Source organism: Cnephaeus nilssonii (assembly GCF_951640355.1).
Source record: "Cnephaeus nilssonii genome assembly, chromosome: 5".
NCBI classification, from domain to species: Eukaryota; Metazoa; Chordata; class Mammalia; order Chiroptera; family Vespertilionidae; genus Cnephaeus; species Cnephaeus nilssonii.
The window spans coordinates 94,302,703-94,316,687 of record NC_137076.1 but is presented as its reverse complement, the minus strand read 5'-3'; the positions used below and the strand labels follow the sequence as shown (position 1 = coordinate 94,316,687).

Below are 13,985 nucleotides of genomic sequence, written 5' to 3'. Positions count from 1 at the left end.
TCCCACTCAGCCGGGGGAGCCCGATTGTTCTCAGTGCAGTTTCTCTCACCATATGGCCTCCTCATTACCATACACTAAGGGTCCATATGGGAAACTTGTGAAATGAACTGTATTCATTTTAACTGCCAGATGAGCAGCCTTTTGCTTTGCAAGCTTAGCTTAAGTCATCTGCTGTCTTCGTGTTGTTATGGCAACACGGCACCAATAAAAAATTCTAATCTACTGTAAGTGATCACAGTATTTTAAGTGCTTGCCTATAACTGCCCTCAAAGGGGAGGACGGAGGAGGAGTCATCTTTGTCCAAGGAGCACAGGGCTGCTCTTCATTCCAGCAGGTGTCAGAAAGGACGCAGGTGAGGTGCAGGGGGTGGTGCCAGCAGAGACCTGCAGTAGGTGGGGATTGTAAGGAAGCTGGGTGGCAGAGGGATGGCCGGTAGTGAGGAGGGACTGTAGACCCGTTGCGTGGGTCTAGAAAAGGACTGATTGTCAGAACCCTAGTTCTTCTGGCAGACACGATGCCCGGCTGGTGTGGTGCAGCCTGTAGAGAACCCAAGGCCTGAACAGCATGGGCCGCAAATTCTCATGGAAGCTTCTTTCATTGGCCCTGGACAAAAAATCTCAGCCCCCGAGACCCTGCTCTTCCTGTACGTGGGAATCAGTCATTTCCAACACCGTGCTAATTAAGAGTACCCTAAAGTAATGGAGGCAGGCAGCAGCATCCTTCAATATAAATCATTCTCGCCTCCGCAGGCCCACGATAGGTTGCATCCTTGTCGCTCTGTCTGTATTGAAAGTGAATGTTTATAGTCTCAGTTCATCGGTTCACATTAGCCTCATGCTGAATATTTAAACACAGAACAATTTGAACACACCATGAAGGAAGACAGTGACTGCACTTTCATTTGGAACAGCAAGGGCTCATCTAATAATAATTTAGTAAATCAGCCATTTAGTGGCTCGGTTGTGCACCGTGTCGTGCCAAATATTATTCAGTTCGACTGTACACTTGCAGAATTGAAATTTAGACTCTAGTCGCAGGCACTGTTTTTGCTCAATGGAGAGAGGAGACCCAAAACCGCCCTCCCTAAAGAGCGTTTGTGTTTGGTGATTTATCATAAATACAGAGCTGGGGCAAAAGGAACCGGGAGCCCGCTGTATACATTGTATTCTAATTACGCTGTTATTGTTCTAGTCTTTATGCAAAGACTATCAGTGATTCAAAAGCCACAGTTGCATCAGTGAAAATACAAATACAAACTCTTTGCATAACCACATTGCCTGTTAGCAGAAAAGGGGGTGACTAAGGGTTTCAGAAAAGTATAAAGAAAATCCCTACATCTTTATCTTCCACACCATGACACTGGCCACTCTCTCATCTTATTAACTCAGTTATTTTTTAATTTGAAGAAACTCTATTAACATTATATCTAGGAACCAAAGTGACCCAAATAAAAAATACAGACACAAAAGCAAATCATAGGTTATAATAATTCGTAGACAAAACACTTTTAAAATTTATTTCTTTATTTTTCTATTACAGTTGATATTCAATATTATTTTATATTAGTTTCAGCATAGTGGTTAGACATCATATACTTTACAAAATGATCCCCACCCTTTATAATTCAAGCACCTACCTGGCCCCATTCATAGTTATTTCAATATTATTGACTGTATTCCCTATGCTGTACATTATTACATCCCCCTCATGACAATTTTGTAACTACTAATCTGTACTTTTCCGAATCCCCTCCCATCTGGCAACCCCATCATTTTGTTCTCTGCATCTATGAGTCTGTTTCTGTTTTGTTTAATTTGTTGTTTAGATTCCACATAGAAATGAAGTCATATGGTATTTGTCTTTCTCGGTCTGACTTATTTCACTTAGCACATAATACTCTCTAAGTTCGTCCGTGTTGTTGGAAATGGTAAGGTTTCATTTTTTTTTATGGTCGAGTAGTATTCCATTGTGTGTGTGTGTGTGTGTGTGTGTGTGTGTACACACAACCTTTTTTTAAAATCTACATACTAGAGGTCCCTTGGCCTGGCCTGTGCCCTCTCGCAATCCGGGACCCCTCAGGGGATGTCGGAGAGCCGGTTTCAGCCTGATCCCCGCAGGCCAGGCGGAGGGACCCCACCGGTGCATGAATCCATGCACTGGGCCTCTAGTATGCATACAAGATCTTTGGTTAATCTCTTTACACCCTCTTCCCTCCCCCCTTCCCTCTGAGATTCATCAGTATGTTCCATGTTTCCATGCCTGTGGTCTCAGCTCCTGCGTTGAGCGTCTTCCCCCTGGTGGTCAGTGCGCATCATAGCTACCAGCTGGGTGGCTGGTTGCTTAGGCTTTTATATATATAGATCTATAGGTGGGGACTTGCATTGCTTCCATATTTTGGGTATCCTATATAATAAAACCCTAATATGCAAGTCGACCAACTGGTGGAACTGGCCGCTATGACGAGCACTGACCACCAGGGGCAGACACTCAATGCAGGAGCTGCCCCCAGTCGAGGCTGGTGAGCAGGTGGCGCCAGGCCACCAGCCAAGGTGGGTGCCAGCACCCCCCCCCCCCCCGCCCGATAGTTCCACCTGCGGTTGCCCCGCAGATAGGCACTGATCATCGGCCAGGCCTAGGGACCCTACCCCTGCACGAATTACATGCACCGGGCCTCTACTAGTACATAATGCTATGATGAACATAGGGATGCTCTTTGGGTATATACCCAGAAGTGGAATTGCTGGGCGATAAGGCAGTTCCATTTTTAATTTTTTGAGGTAACTCCATACTGCTTTTCACAGTGGCTGCAAAGTCTGCATTCCCACCAACAGTGCACATCCTCGCCAGTACTTGTTTGTCGATTTATTGATGATAGCCATTCTGATAGATGTGAAGTGATACCTCATTATAGTTTTAATTTGCATTTCTCTGATGATTAGAAACACTCAGCATCTTTTCATATGTCTGTTGGCCATCGGTATGTCTTCTTTGGAGAAGTGTCTATTGAGGTCTTCTGCCCATTTTTAATTGGATTGTTTGTTTTTTGGTGTTGAGTTGTATGAGTTCTTTATAGATTTTGGATATTAACCCCTTATAGGATGTATCATTGGTGAATATGTTCTTGCATTCAGTGGTTTTCTTTTCATTTTGTTGATGGTTTCCTTTGCTGGGCAAAACCGTTTTAGTTTGATATAGTTTCTTTGTTTATTTTTTCTTTTGTTTGCCTTCCCTGAGGAGATATATCAGAAAAGAATATTGCTAAGGGAAATGTCCGAGATTTTACTACCTATGTTTTTTTTCTAGGGTTTTTATGGTTTTGAGTCTTACAGTTAACTCTTGAATCTATTTTGAGTTTATTCTTGAATATGGCATAAGAAGGTGGTCTAGTTTCATTTTTTTGCATGTATCGGTCCAATTTTCCCAACACCTTTTATTGAACAGACTGTCAGACAAAGCACGCTTGAGTATGATTTCAAAAAAATGTAGTCTCTGCATTCTCTTGTCAAAAACACAAACTATGGAACACAGTACATTTTCTGCATCTCTCCTCTCTATCTGCCAGAAAACTTACGGGCAGGTTCCATTTACCCATTGTGATAATATACATAGTTTAGGGACTTAGTGCCCCCAACTGATTCTTTCATCAGCTGAGTGTAGCCTGGATCTCTGTACCCCTGAAATTATACAGGGTGTCCCCAAAATGTATGCACATTTTAACAGCTGATAGCTCAATTTTGAAAATGAAATGTATTTTAATAAACACTGTATTTATAATTATTCAAATTTTGGGGGGACACCCTATATAGAGACTTGTGTGTGTGTATGTGTGTGTGTGATGAGTATGCACACACACATGCATGCATATATCATTTTTCTGAAGAGGGAGATTTAGTTTCAGTTAAAAAGCACAGTACTCCTAGAGGTTACAAGTCTCACTTTTTATTTTATTTTATTTTATTTTATTTTATTTTATTTTATTTTATTTTATTTATTTTAACTGACTTACTTGGCAGCGAGTTACTCTGTTTGTCACTGTGGTATCATGCCCATTTTAGAGATGAGGACACTGGGACACAGAAAGGACAAGTAACCTGCTCAAGCTTCTGCAGCTGGTAAATGGAGGTTTTCCATCTCACCAGCCTTCTCCACCGTTAGTCCATTCAGAATCTTTCGCCGTATTTTGCAAAGAAGGTTTCAAATAGCACTCAGAGTGGATAATACACGTTGACTCTAAAAAATGCATGAAATTTGTCCACGTCCTCTGGAAACTAAGCGGGGGTTATCGGTATTATTCTCAATGCGTGTGCTGAGCCAGGTGCAGGTATTAACCCTGCTCTGCAGACCAGGAAGCGATTACAGGGCAGGGCGTGGGTTTGAGCCAACTCTGTTGGACTCCAGAGCCAGCATCCTAAGGCCTGCCCCCTAGAATTAAGAAAAGGGAATTTTAAGGAGAGAGAGAAAAAAAGCAATTTTGCAAACCAGTCTTTAAAAAAGTATCCCTCCACTTGGCCAGGGGAAAAGGGAAGTGGCCGCATAGACTAAGGTTGCCTGAGCCAGGTGAAAGTGCAGCAGGGGTGTGAAATGCACCCCTGTGCATCTTGGGGATCATTCTCTCGCTCTTTAGCTACAGAGTGATGGTGGTAGGGACCTGTAACAACAGATTACTCCAATAGCTTACTTCTGGAACCTCTTTTTTAAAAATATATTTTATTTATTTTTTTACAGAGAGGAGGGGAGAGGGATAGAGAGTTAGAAACATCGATGAGAGAGAAATAGCAATCAGCTGCCTCCTGCACACTCCCTACTGGGGATGTGCCCACAACCAAGGTACATGCCCTTTACCGGAATTGAACCTGGGACCCTTCAGTCCGCAGGCCGACGCTCTGTCCACTGAGCCAAACCGGTTAGGGATGGAACCTCTTTCAAGGTCTTTGTTAGCACTGAGATCTCGATGAGGGGGACTAAGTTTAACCTAGTTCATATCACACCCCATGTAAAAGAACATTGAAGATGATTGCTCATTAATTCAAGAAGTCACAGGAGGAACAAGGGACTAACTCACGTCTACCTGCCCACCATCTAGTATCCTCCTCTTAAAGACCGAAGCCATTAGAAACAGAGATGCTAGGAGGTCTTCAGACTTGCTCATTGTTTTCAGCCTTGAGTAACACTTCATCTAAGCCCTGGGGTAACAGGGACTGAGCCCCAGTGGTCTGCAGGCAGTGCACTTCCAAGGCAATTATAGTTAAGACCACCTGTAAAGCCCAGGAGTCATCGTTCAGAAACATTGGTCTGAAGGTCCATATAATAACGGATGATGTTCAACAATATCAAAAGCAAAAAAACAAGCAACCCAAACTATAGTTATGCTTCCCTGAGTTATCTTTAAAGTACAGCGTAGTTCCAGCATTCACAGATCACTTACTCAAGTTTAAATATACGTACTTAAACACATACACGTACACTTGTGTACACATGCCAAACGCACACACATGGACATACACATTTGTACATGTGACAATACATCTCTTAGTTGACTCAGTGGTCCTTTTACTTTCAAACCAGATATTTCTTCTCCTCCACCCCAAGGAAAGGGAAGCCATAGGCAAAAGACAAAGAGAAACAGAAGTAGTTAATATTTGGCTTTTGTGTTTCTAAGAGCCCAGGCCTTGGCGACTTAAAAGATTTTCAAGGGTAATTTTGAGTCTAGGCAGTTTTTATTTCATGTGCTGACTTTACAACCTACCCCTGAGAAAGGCACCTCTGCCCACAGCCTTCTCTTTAAGCCGAGACTTTTATCCTGATCAGAAAGCCGATTTCCAAGGCCACTCAGCAGGACCTAACCCAGAGCGCTGGTCTGAAACCGGTACAGCGGATTGGAATCAGAGGAGCCCGCCGGAGGTGGCCAAGTTCAGCTCTGTACCTCCAAGCGGGTCAGGTTCACAGGGGTGCAAACACCATTTTTCACTGTGTTTGTGGCAGGAAGCACCCCAGGCTCCCATTCACCAATTACCATGACACCATTTCGAAGAGAATGCCAGGAGACCAAAAAGACGGGGGGAAAGCCATTGTCATAACTCTTCTCAGGAACACCAGGTTTCACAATTTATCCTTAACTGCTGACACTTGAAAAGTCGCACATTTTGGTAAAATGAATCAAGCTGTAATGTTTCTTTTATGAGATCCCCTTGCAGGAAAGGGAGGTCCGGCACCTGGCGGAGGCCGCCCTCAGTTATCCATCACGGTAAAGGCAGCTGTCCTAGCCAGCTTCTCAGAGGTCACGCGATCGAACCCACAGCTCTTACAACTATATTATTGCTTACGGAACAGTAATTGAGGCACCAGATAAAAATTACCTGGTCTAATAGGCAGCGAACAATTTTCACTCAATAAAATTATAAGCCAAATCATTCATTTCATAACACCCTGGCTAATTTATTTGTTGACCTTTTAATATCCATAGCTCTTCAGTGGTATTAACTGCAACTCAGACAAAATCTCTTGTTCATTTCGCTTTCATTGATTTTTTTCTTCTTTTCCATTGAGGCAATAACAGCTGCGTTGAAAACAGGCTTTTTCTTTCCACTGTAAAAGTCAGTCATGTAAGTTAGCATGTCTTACATCGACAGAGCTGCATTAGCTTACAACCTACTTTAATTTCATGTGGTTCCGAACTCTTCAGTACCACGTCTAACAAAGGCAACGCCTCCAGCCAGATGATCCATAATAAAACATTTAGGAGTAAGAGAGCCCTCATCTACCCTGAACATAAAATCAACTTGAAGGTGAAAGGAGGTTGAGAAGTGGCCGCTGCATTTACTTTAGACCAGACCAGCATGCTTTTGATGCCTCTTGTATCAATAGCCATAGACCCCCTTCTGAATATTTAATTCCTTTGTTCTGGAAATTTCTGCAGATTTCGATTAAGGTTTGAATTTTATTTTTCTTTATAAGACGATGGGCAACGAGTGTGCTTGAGAATATTCTGTAAGTTTCAGCAAACGCTTCTTATATAATAAAATACGCTAAAGTCTTTACAGTGCAGGACAGTAAAATGTAATTGTTACACATTTGGCATTTTATGCCTCTCTAGGAATAACCACTTGCTACCTACGCCTCATCTATGCTCCTCCTTTCCATTTCAATTTACTCTAAAGTGGTCCTTAGCTGTAATGAGAATGCCCCTTTCAACAGAAACATGTTTAATTATATCCATGCTAAATGTAAGTGACTCTTCTCAGTCACAGGGCTTCTGAGCAAAGAGTTTAAAGCGTGACACTAAAGGTTTCTAATGATCTCTGCAGTAAGCTCCATTTCAAGTTCATATTACCAGAAAAATGAAAAATTTGAGGAATGTCTCAGAGGATCAGAAACTAAACTGTGCTCAAGTATTATTTTGGTTTGTTTCACTCTGTCCCTCACTGCCCTCATTATATGATTTTTAAGAATGCAACATCGACCATGGTGGAATTTTCCATTTGGCTGAATCAACACAAAGGAAGTTGGGACATAAAACCACCCTCCACAGAAATACCGCTCAGCACAACTAGTATTTGTTGCCGAGTGCATCCAGCTCTGTGGGGAATGGGCAATTCCAATTGATTTTTGGCTTTCGGGATTTCCAATCTGTAGTGCCACCCAGACTTTCAGGAGCAGGCAGGGAAGGAGCTGGAATTTAAGGGCTAGTGAGATGAATGTACTGCTCAAAACTGGACCCTCCAGTCAACTCCGGAGTGAGGAGGCATGTGAAATCACTGCTGGTTTCACTGATAGATGCGTATCGCCTTTAAGTCAGGAGTGGTTTTTGCCACTTCGCTTCATTTTATGCTGCTGGTATCTGTGCCCACCATGTCCGTGTCCGACGCCCCTGCGAAGGCAAAGCAGATTGTTGGTAAGTGGGGTCAGGAAACCATGCCGTGACAGAGAGTATTGTGCTTTCTCTGGAATCACCCACGTCCACTTGCCTTTGATGCTTGTAGTTTAGCTTCTGTTTTCCTCTACATCCTGCAAAACATAATTTCCCACTCTAGGGGGCAGAAAGCCAAGCACAGATTGTCCTCCCGAGGTACGGAAGCATCCCTGGACCTTATTTTATGAGGGAGTTCCCAGAGTCTCCAAATCTGATTCTGAAACTTGAAATGCATGTTGTGTTGGTAAATGGGTGTCCATCTGGCTTTGTGAGTTAGCTTCTATGTGCTGTGAATGAGGGGTCCTTTAGACCATCTCCCCTGCTTACCTGGGTTTGAATTACTCGGAACAGTGAATTGGGTCTATAAATGGGCTCACTGTTAGAGAATTAGCCAATCTTCCCTTTCTCCCTAGAAGGTTAGGTGTAGGCAGCGAATATGGGCTTATCAGCCACACACTTGTCCATGGAGGATAATCACCATCAGAGATTTTACTCTCAGGAAACAGAAGGAAAGATGAGTTGACCATGTCTGCATATCAGACATGCTATGCCTGCTTCCCAAAAGAGTGCAAATTCCCTACGTATTTCTAAGGGCCTAAGAGGACAGTTAATAAAAGGCTAATGTTCATCAAGACCAAACTCCTGTTGCTAGGAGCCTATACCTTGAGATAATGTCTGTACCCAACATGATTCATTACATTAATCACAAAATTAAAATGTAAGCGCAAGCCAGCAGGAGACAAAGAGTAAATCCAAACAAAGAAGGGACATAAAAAAATCCCCGCAGTGATCAAGACTTAACTTTTGGGAATTTATATATTGGATTGAAAAGTCTGGAGCCCAATGGAGCACCAAATTTAAGTCTCCTGCTTTTATAAACCATGCCAAATATGCGACATTGCCATTTAGCCATGTAAATTAAGCATGCACTTTTAAAAAATCAGTAACTACCTTAGAATAAACTCTTCAACAAGAATTTCTCAGGGCCCTTGATTTGGTAAACGTTGTGCTAGAGGCTGAGAGAAGGAGACTGAGACACATCGCTGGCCTTAAAGAACCTACAGCCTAGTGTGGAGAGCAGACACTCACACACTTAAGAGCAGAGCAGAATGACCCTTGTAGCAGAATGATGCTTGTACTGCTGTGCTGGGTGGTACAGTCAGCACTATCTTTTTAGAAGAATGAGAGAGATTAGGAGCTTGGGTACCAGTGAAGGCGGGATTCATTCCAAGAGAATCACGTAATTCTCAAAAGCTCAGGCTCGGATGTCTAACAGGCATGTGGTTGAATCCCTGCTCAGCCATTTATCAGTTGTGTGAACTCAGGGAAAGCGAGCTGACCTCTCTGAGCCTCAGTTTCCTCACCTGTGAAATGGTGATATGGACAGTACCTGAATGAGTCAATGTTCCACTTTCAATAAACCATAGTTAACTTTGTCATTGTTATACCACCACCACCACCACCACCACCACCACCACCACCACCACCATTACTAAGCTTTAGAGGGTGGGAGCGAGTTTTCGCAGCTTGAATCCAGCATTTGAAATACAGGAGAGACAGAAGGAGTGAAGGTGTGGAGAGGAAGGAGCCCCACATTTTACTCCCAGGCGAGGAAGACTAGCTAGACCAGAATAGTGAGCAGTTCTTTATATGTGCAGGGTGATAAGACTGGATAAAGAGGGTAGGAGCAGACTGTTGGGGGGAATCTTTTGTAATCCCAGTAGAACCCTGTAACTTGATTCTGGGAAGACAGTGTTCTCTGAAAGGTTCTGGAGAGCAAGTAATCATCAGTGTGTGACCACTGGGGCCACAGGAAGCTCAAAGAATATTTGCTGATTGTTTGAGCTGCAACACAGGGACCACAGCAGAATCTTCCCTCTGTATCTGTACCCCACTCCTCATTATTATGGTCAAGGCTCCAAACCCAAGTAAAACCTGGAACAATTGCACTTGGGCTATTTCTCGGGGCTCTATTTGCCCTTCTGTCTTCTCAGCATGTCTGTAAACTCGAAATAGATTTACTTTTATCCATTTTCTCTCTCTTCGAACCCCCATTCATATAATTATCAATCGACAGTCATGGCGAGACAGGTGCAACCAGGTTTTAATTGTGAGAGGAAAGTTGTTGTTTTCAAGAAGTAAACATTTTCTGTTTCTTTAATGGAGAAGAAATCCAAGGCCATGAAAAGAAAAAAAATAGTCCAACTCGGGATGAAACTGAGAACAAGCATGAGCTCTGTAAGGAGACTCCCAGGCTTTTCAATATTTAGGATCTAGTATTTGTCTTAATTCCCCTATGGGGTATTTTTTAAAAATCCAAAGATAGGATTAATTATCCTGGAAGAATCTAATCTCTACCCTCATGTTTTAAACTGCAAGCAGGGAGACGTTTTAAACATTATGAAAGAAGAGGAAATCTCTCCTGACAAATAAATGCCTTGAAAAATTAGTTATTAGTACTAGTCAAGTGCTCTTTCTTCTCAGAAATATTAAAATTGAATATTAGAGTGGAAGGATCCTTATTCCATGCTCCCTCCTAATGCCACAAAACTAAGACTTGAGGAACAATTTCAGAGACAAAGATGATATGAAACATCCAGCTCTTCCCCTTATAGGAAACCCCCCCCCCCCCACATCCCAGGCTCAATCATTTCCTAATGTGAAATTACAGATTTTTCCAATTACCATATAAAACTGCAAAAAAATTACACTTGTGACCACAGAAAAGATAGCATACACTATCAATTTGATTTTAAAAGGCATACATCTTTTATACTACCTGTCATTGTTATAATGCCTTTTACAAATTTAATCAATACATTTTAACATTCTATATACTTTAAGTGCAATATACAATAAATATTCAAGTTTCATCTTAAACGGGCTCTAGCCTTTAAATTGTTAAAACGGCAGTGCCCTTTCCATCTACTTACATAATGTCATAAAATATACATTTCAAGGTAAATGAAGTCAGCTACTTCAATTTAGTCCCTCAAACTGGTAGTAAATGAGAGGTTAACACTATGGTGCCAAACCCATTATTGAGTAAATTTAGCACCTTGGACAGCTCTGTAAAATCTTTATTGCTTTCCTGACCTGCTCGTCATGTTCTGTCGGTGTGTTCAGGGGCTCTCAGCCCTGATTGAAAGGCAATATATTAGATCCCAACACAAACACGCTTGGGGGCTAGTTCCCTGGGAGCGTAATGACATGGAGGTGAGAGCAATTTTCTGGTCACCGAAATCCAAGCACCTTGCAGGCCCGTGGCACTCACTCATAGAGGACCCGGACGTTTCCTTTCTCCTTCCCATTTGTGGAAATAACTAATAGAAGCTGAGTCACATGGGCAAAGCAGGACCAAGATGTGGGCTCTCCTGTGAACCCCACAGTGGATGCCGCAGTGGGGGGCGTTCTGAAATGGGCGAGATATCATTTAAGGACATCGCTGAAGTGATAACCCCGGTTCAACCTCCTCGAGACGGCTGGTCTGAAGCCGTGTGGGGCCGGTGACCCACCCATAGCAGGGAGCCAGGTTGCAAAGCATGGCCCAGCTTCACGGATCAAAGAAGGAGTCAACCTTAGGAAACAAGATTCAGGTGTTCCATTTTCAAAGGATTAATGGTGAGGAGAGCTCTGGGTATCGACATGAGGAAAAAACCACGTGGATTAAATCATTGAAAACCTTTATCACACAATATATATGAGATTTAAACATACAGCACACATGAGTAGCTGGCCTTTTTTTCAGGTTCACAAAAACTTCAAAGATCTTGGGGTTTATATTGACTGTCCCTCCTCCCTGGTTCTGTGCAATTAACTGAATAAATTAGGAAGCACCGCTTGAAATCCTCGATGACACCAGTGCTCACAAGTGTAGAAACTACCCGTCTTATGGCTCTTGACAAACAGGAGACTTGTATTGTTTTTTCTCAAAATGAAAAGAAAAAATACTTTCTCTGCCAACCCCAAAACACTGGCATAAATATGTATCTGAAGAAATAACTGAACACAGACCCAGAGAAGTAAAATCTTACTAAGTAAACTATCTGGGTCTTGTTTTGTTTTCATCTTCCCTGTGAGCCAGAGAAAGCCGCGAGGTTCCAGAGAGACCAGTGGAGCTGAATTTGATCTGCGGCTAGGGTTCAGCGTGCCCATCGCGCGGTGAATTATTAACTGCTGTGGTCAGACAATACTGCAAACAAAAGGCTGTAAATTAGCTGGTTGCTTGCATTAGAAACATAAAGGAATTATTTCAGATGTATTGATTCAAACCCCATTGATTCTATAATACTTTTCACTCCTGCTATGAAAAATAACTGGACTGTTTTTGTAAATGGGGTCTAGCAGCTTAAGGCAAGCATAAATGTTTATTAAGGAACTGAAAACCCCTCTCCCTCATTTTTGAATTTAGGACATATATAATAGTAGTCACTGCAGTATGACAACTATTTTATCTTGTATTATGGAGAAGTTAACATTGAGAAATGCTAATATGTATCTAAGAGCTTGTCATTTCAAGACTTGTTCTAGAATTTTTGAAGAGGCTATGGTGACGGCAAAATGAATGCAATTATGTCCCTATTTTCTGATCAGCATCTCCAGTGTATGAAAAGGGAGCTGTACTACGTCTCCATGCAGAAATTGATTGTGTAAAATAAAGTTAGACTTCTTTTTGAAACTTTTACCCACAGCAAAAAAATTGTAAACATGTCTTTTTGCAGAGTCACCTCAGATAGCCAAGCACGCCTTTAGGTTTGGTTCTCTGATAAGCCTCCATTCTACATGTATCACATTTTACAGAATAAATGAATCTGCAAAAAATTAGGGCAAAATAAAGAGGGAAAAATTGCTTTTGGTTAGAACAAAAAAAATATTTACCACTACACACACTTTTGTGGAGTGCCGTATATTACTGGAAACAAGCACGCAAGCTAAATGTGGAAGCCTACCTAAATGAAAAGATGGAGATACGTTTTCTTCAGTAGGGAGGGGAGCGAACAGCAGAGCATAGATCTCGGATGAGAATGAATGGGCAAATAGGGAAGATGCTAACAATCCTGGAATAGAGAAGAATCACTACCAAGGAGACACTGCCGGTCGTGAGAACCCATGCAGAGGGCGCTCCTGGGGGCAGGAGACCCCTCTGGTGAGAGCCTTCGACAAGCAGTGCGTGGCCGAGGTGTGTGGGTTGACTGTGTCACCCGCTTATGTCGGGATTGTGCCACACAATGGAGATAAAGAAGTTTAATGCTACATGCTTCTAGTAGCTGAAGATTGATTGGAAATCCCTCGAAAATGACCTGTCTGATAAGGTCATGGTGCCTGGAATAAGCAATTAAGTGCAAAATAAACGCATCTTAGGGATTCATAACATGCACTGAATGACATCGATTGTAGTCATCCAGTAAATGACCTCGCAATTGTATTCGGCAATAAACACATGAGCGCTTTATCGTGCCTATGGCAGGCGCTTGAGTGATGTATTTTATCTTGCAGCACCAACGATGCTCACCTTTTGACTCGATTAAGTGTGTATGTGAACAGGGACAAATTGGTGATTTAGCGCCATTCGGGGGTTCCCGGAGCTACTGGCTTCAGAGCAGAGCCTTGGCAGAGAGTGGCCAGGATAAGGACAACCTGCCTTCACTCAGAGGCCTGTGTCTGCTTCTCCCGACAGGAAGTCATACTCAAGAGGGCTGCGGACCTGGTGGAAGCGCTGTATGGGATGCCACACAACAACCAGGTGAGTGAATGGGGCCTCCAGCCTCCGCGGGCTCCACATTCAGTGTAAGGTCTCAGATTCCTTGGTGTAATGGAAATGTACGGACCTATAAAAGCCCCTTGCACGAGTTCAGTGTTTAAGCCATTCAGACACATCACGTTGCAAAGCCATTCAATTCTTCTCTCTTCTTTTGTAAAATTTGTTATTGCCTTTTCTACTGTGATCATTTTCCTTACCAGAAGAGGCATTCTGTTTAAAACGAAATCTTCTGTGGGAATGTACTTCATGATGGAGGGAGACAGTTACTGGTGCTTTATTTTATTCCTCAGGGTTTTCAAGCCAATTGAGGAGGGG

The 13,985-nt window shown here is 42.6% G+C and overlaps 1 protein-coding gene across 7 annotated transcripts in view; it reads left to right on the top strand.

The window, feature by feature from the left end:
* The window catches only part of EBF1 (EBF transcription factor 1), a 385,753-nt gene that overhangs the window by 356,452 nt on the left and 15,316 nt on the right, over positions 1-13,985 (top strand). For all 7 annotated transcript variants that reach the window (XM_079771781.1, XM_079771780.1, XM_079771779.1 and 4 more), the window contains exon 12: positions 13,587-13,652. In XM_079771781.1, coding sequence (XP_079627907.1) covers positions 13,587-13,652 — 66 coding nt within the window. The remainder of the gene's footprint in view (positions 1-13,586; positions 13,653-13,985) is intronic.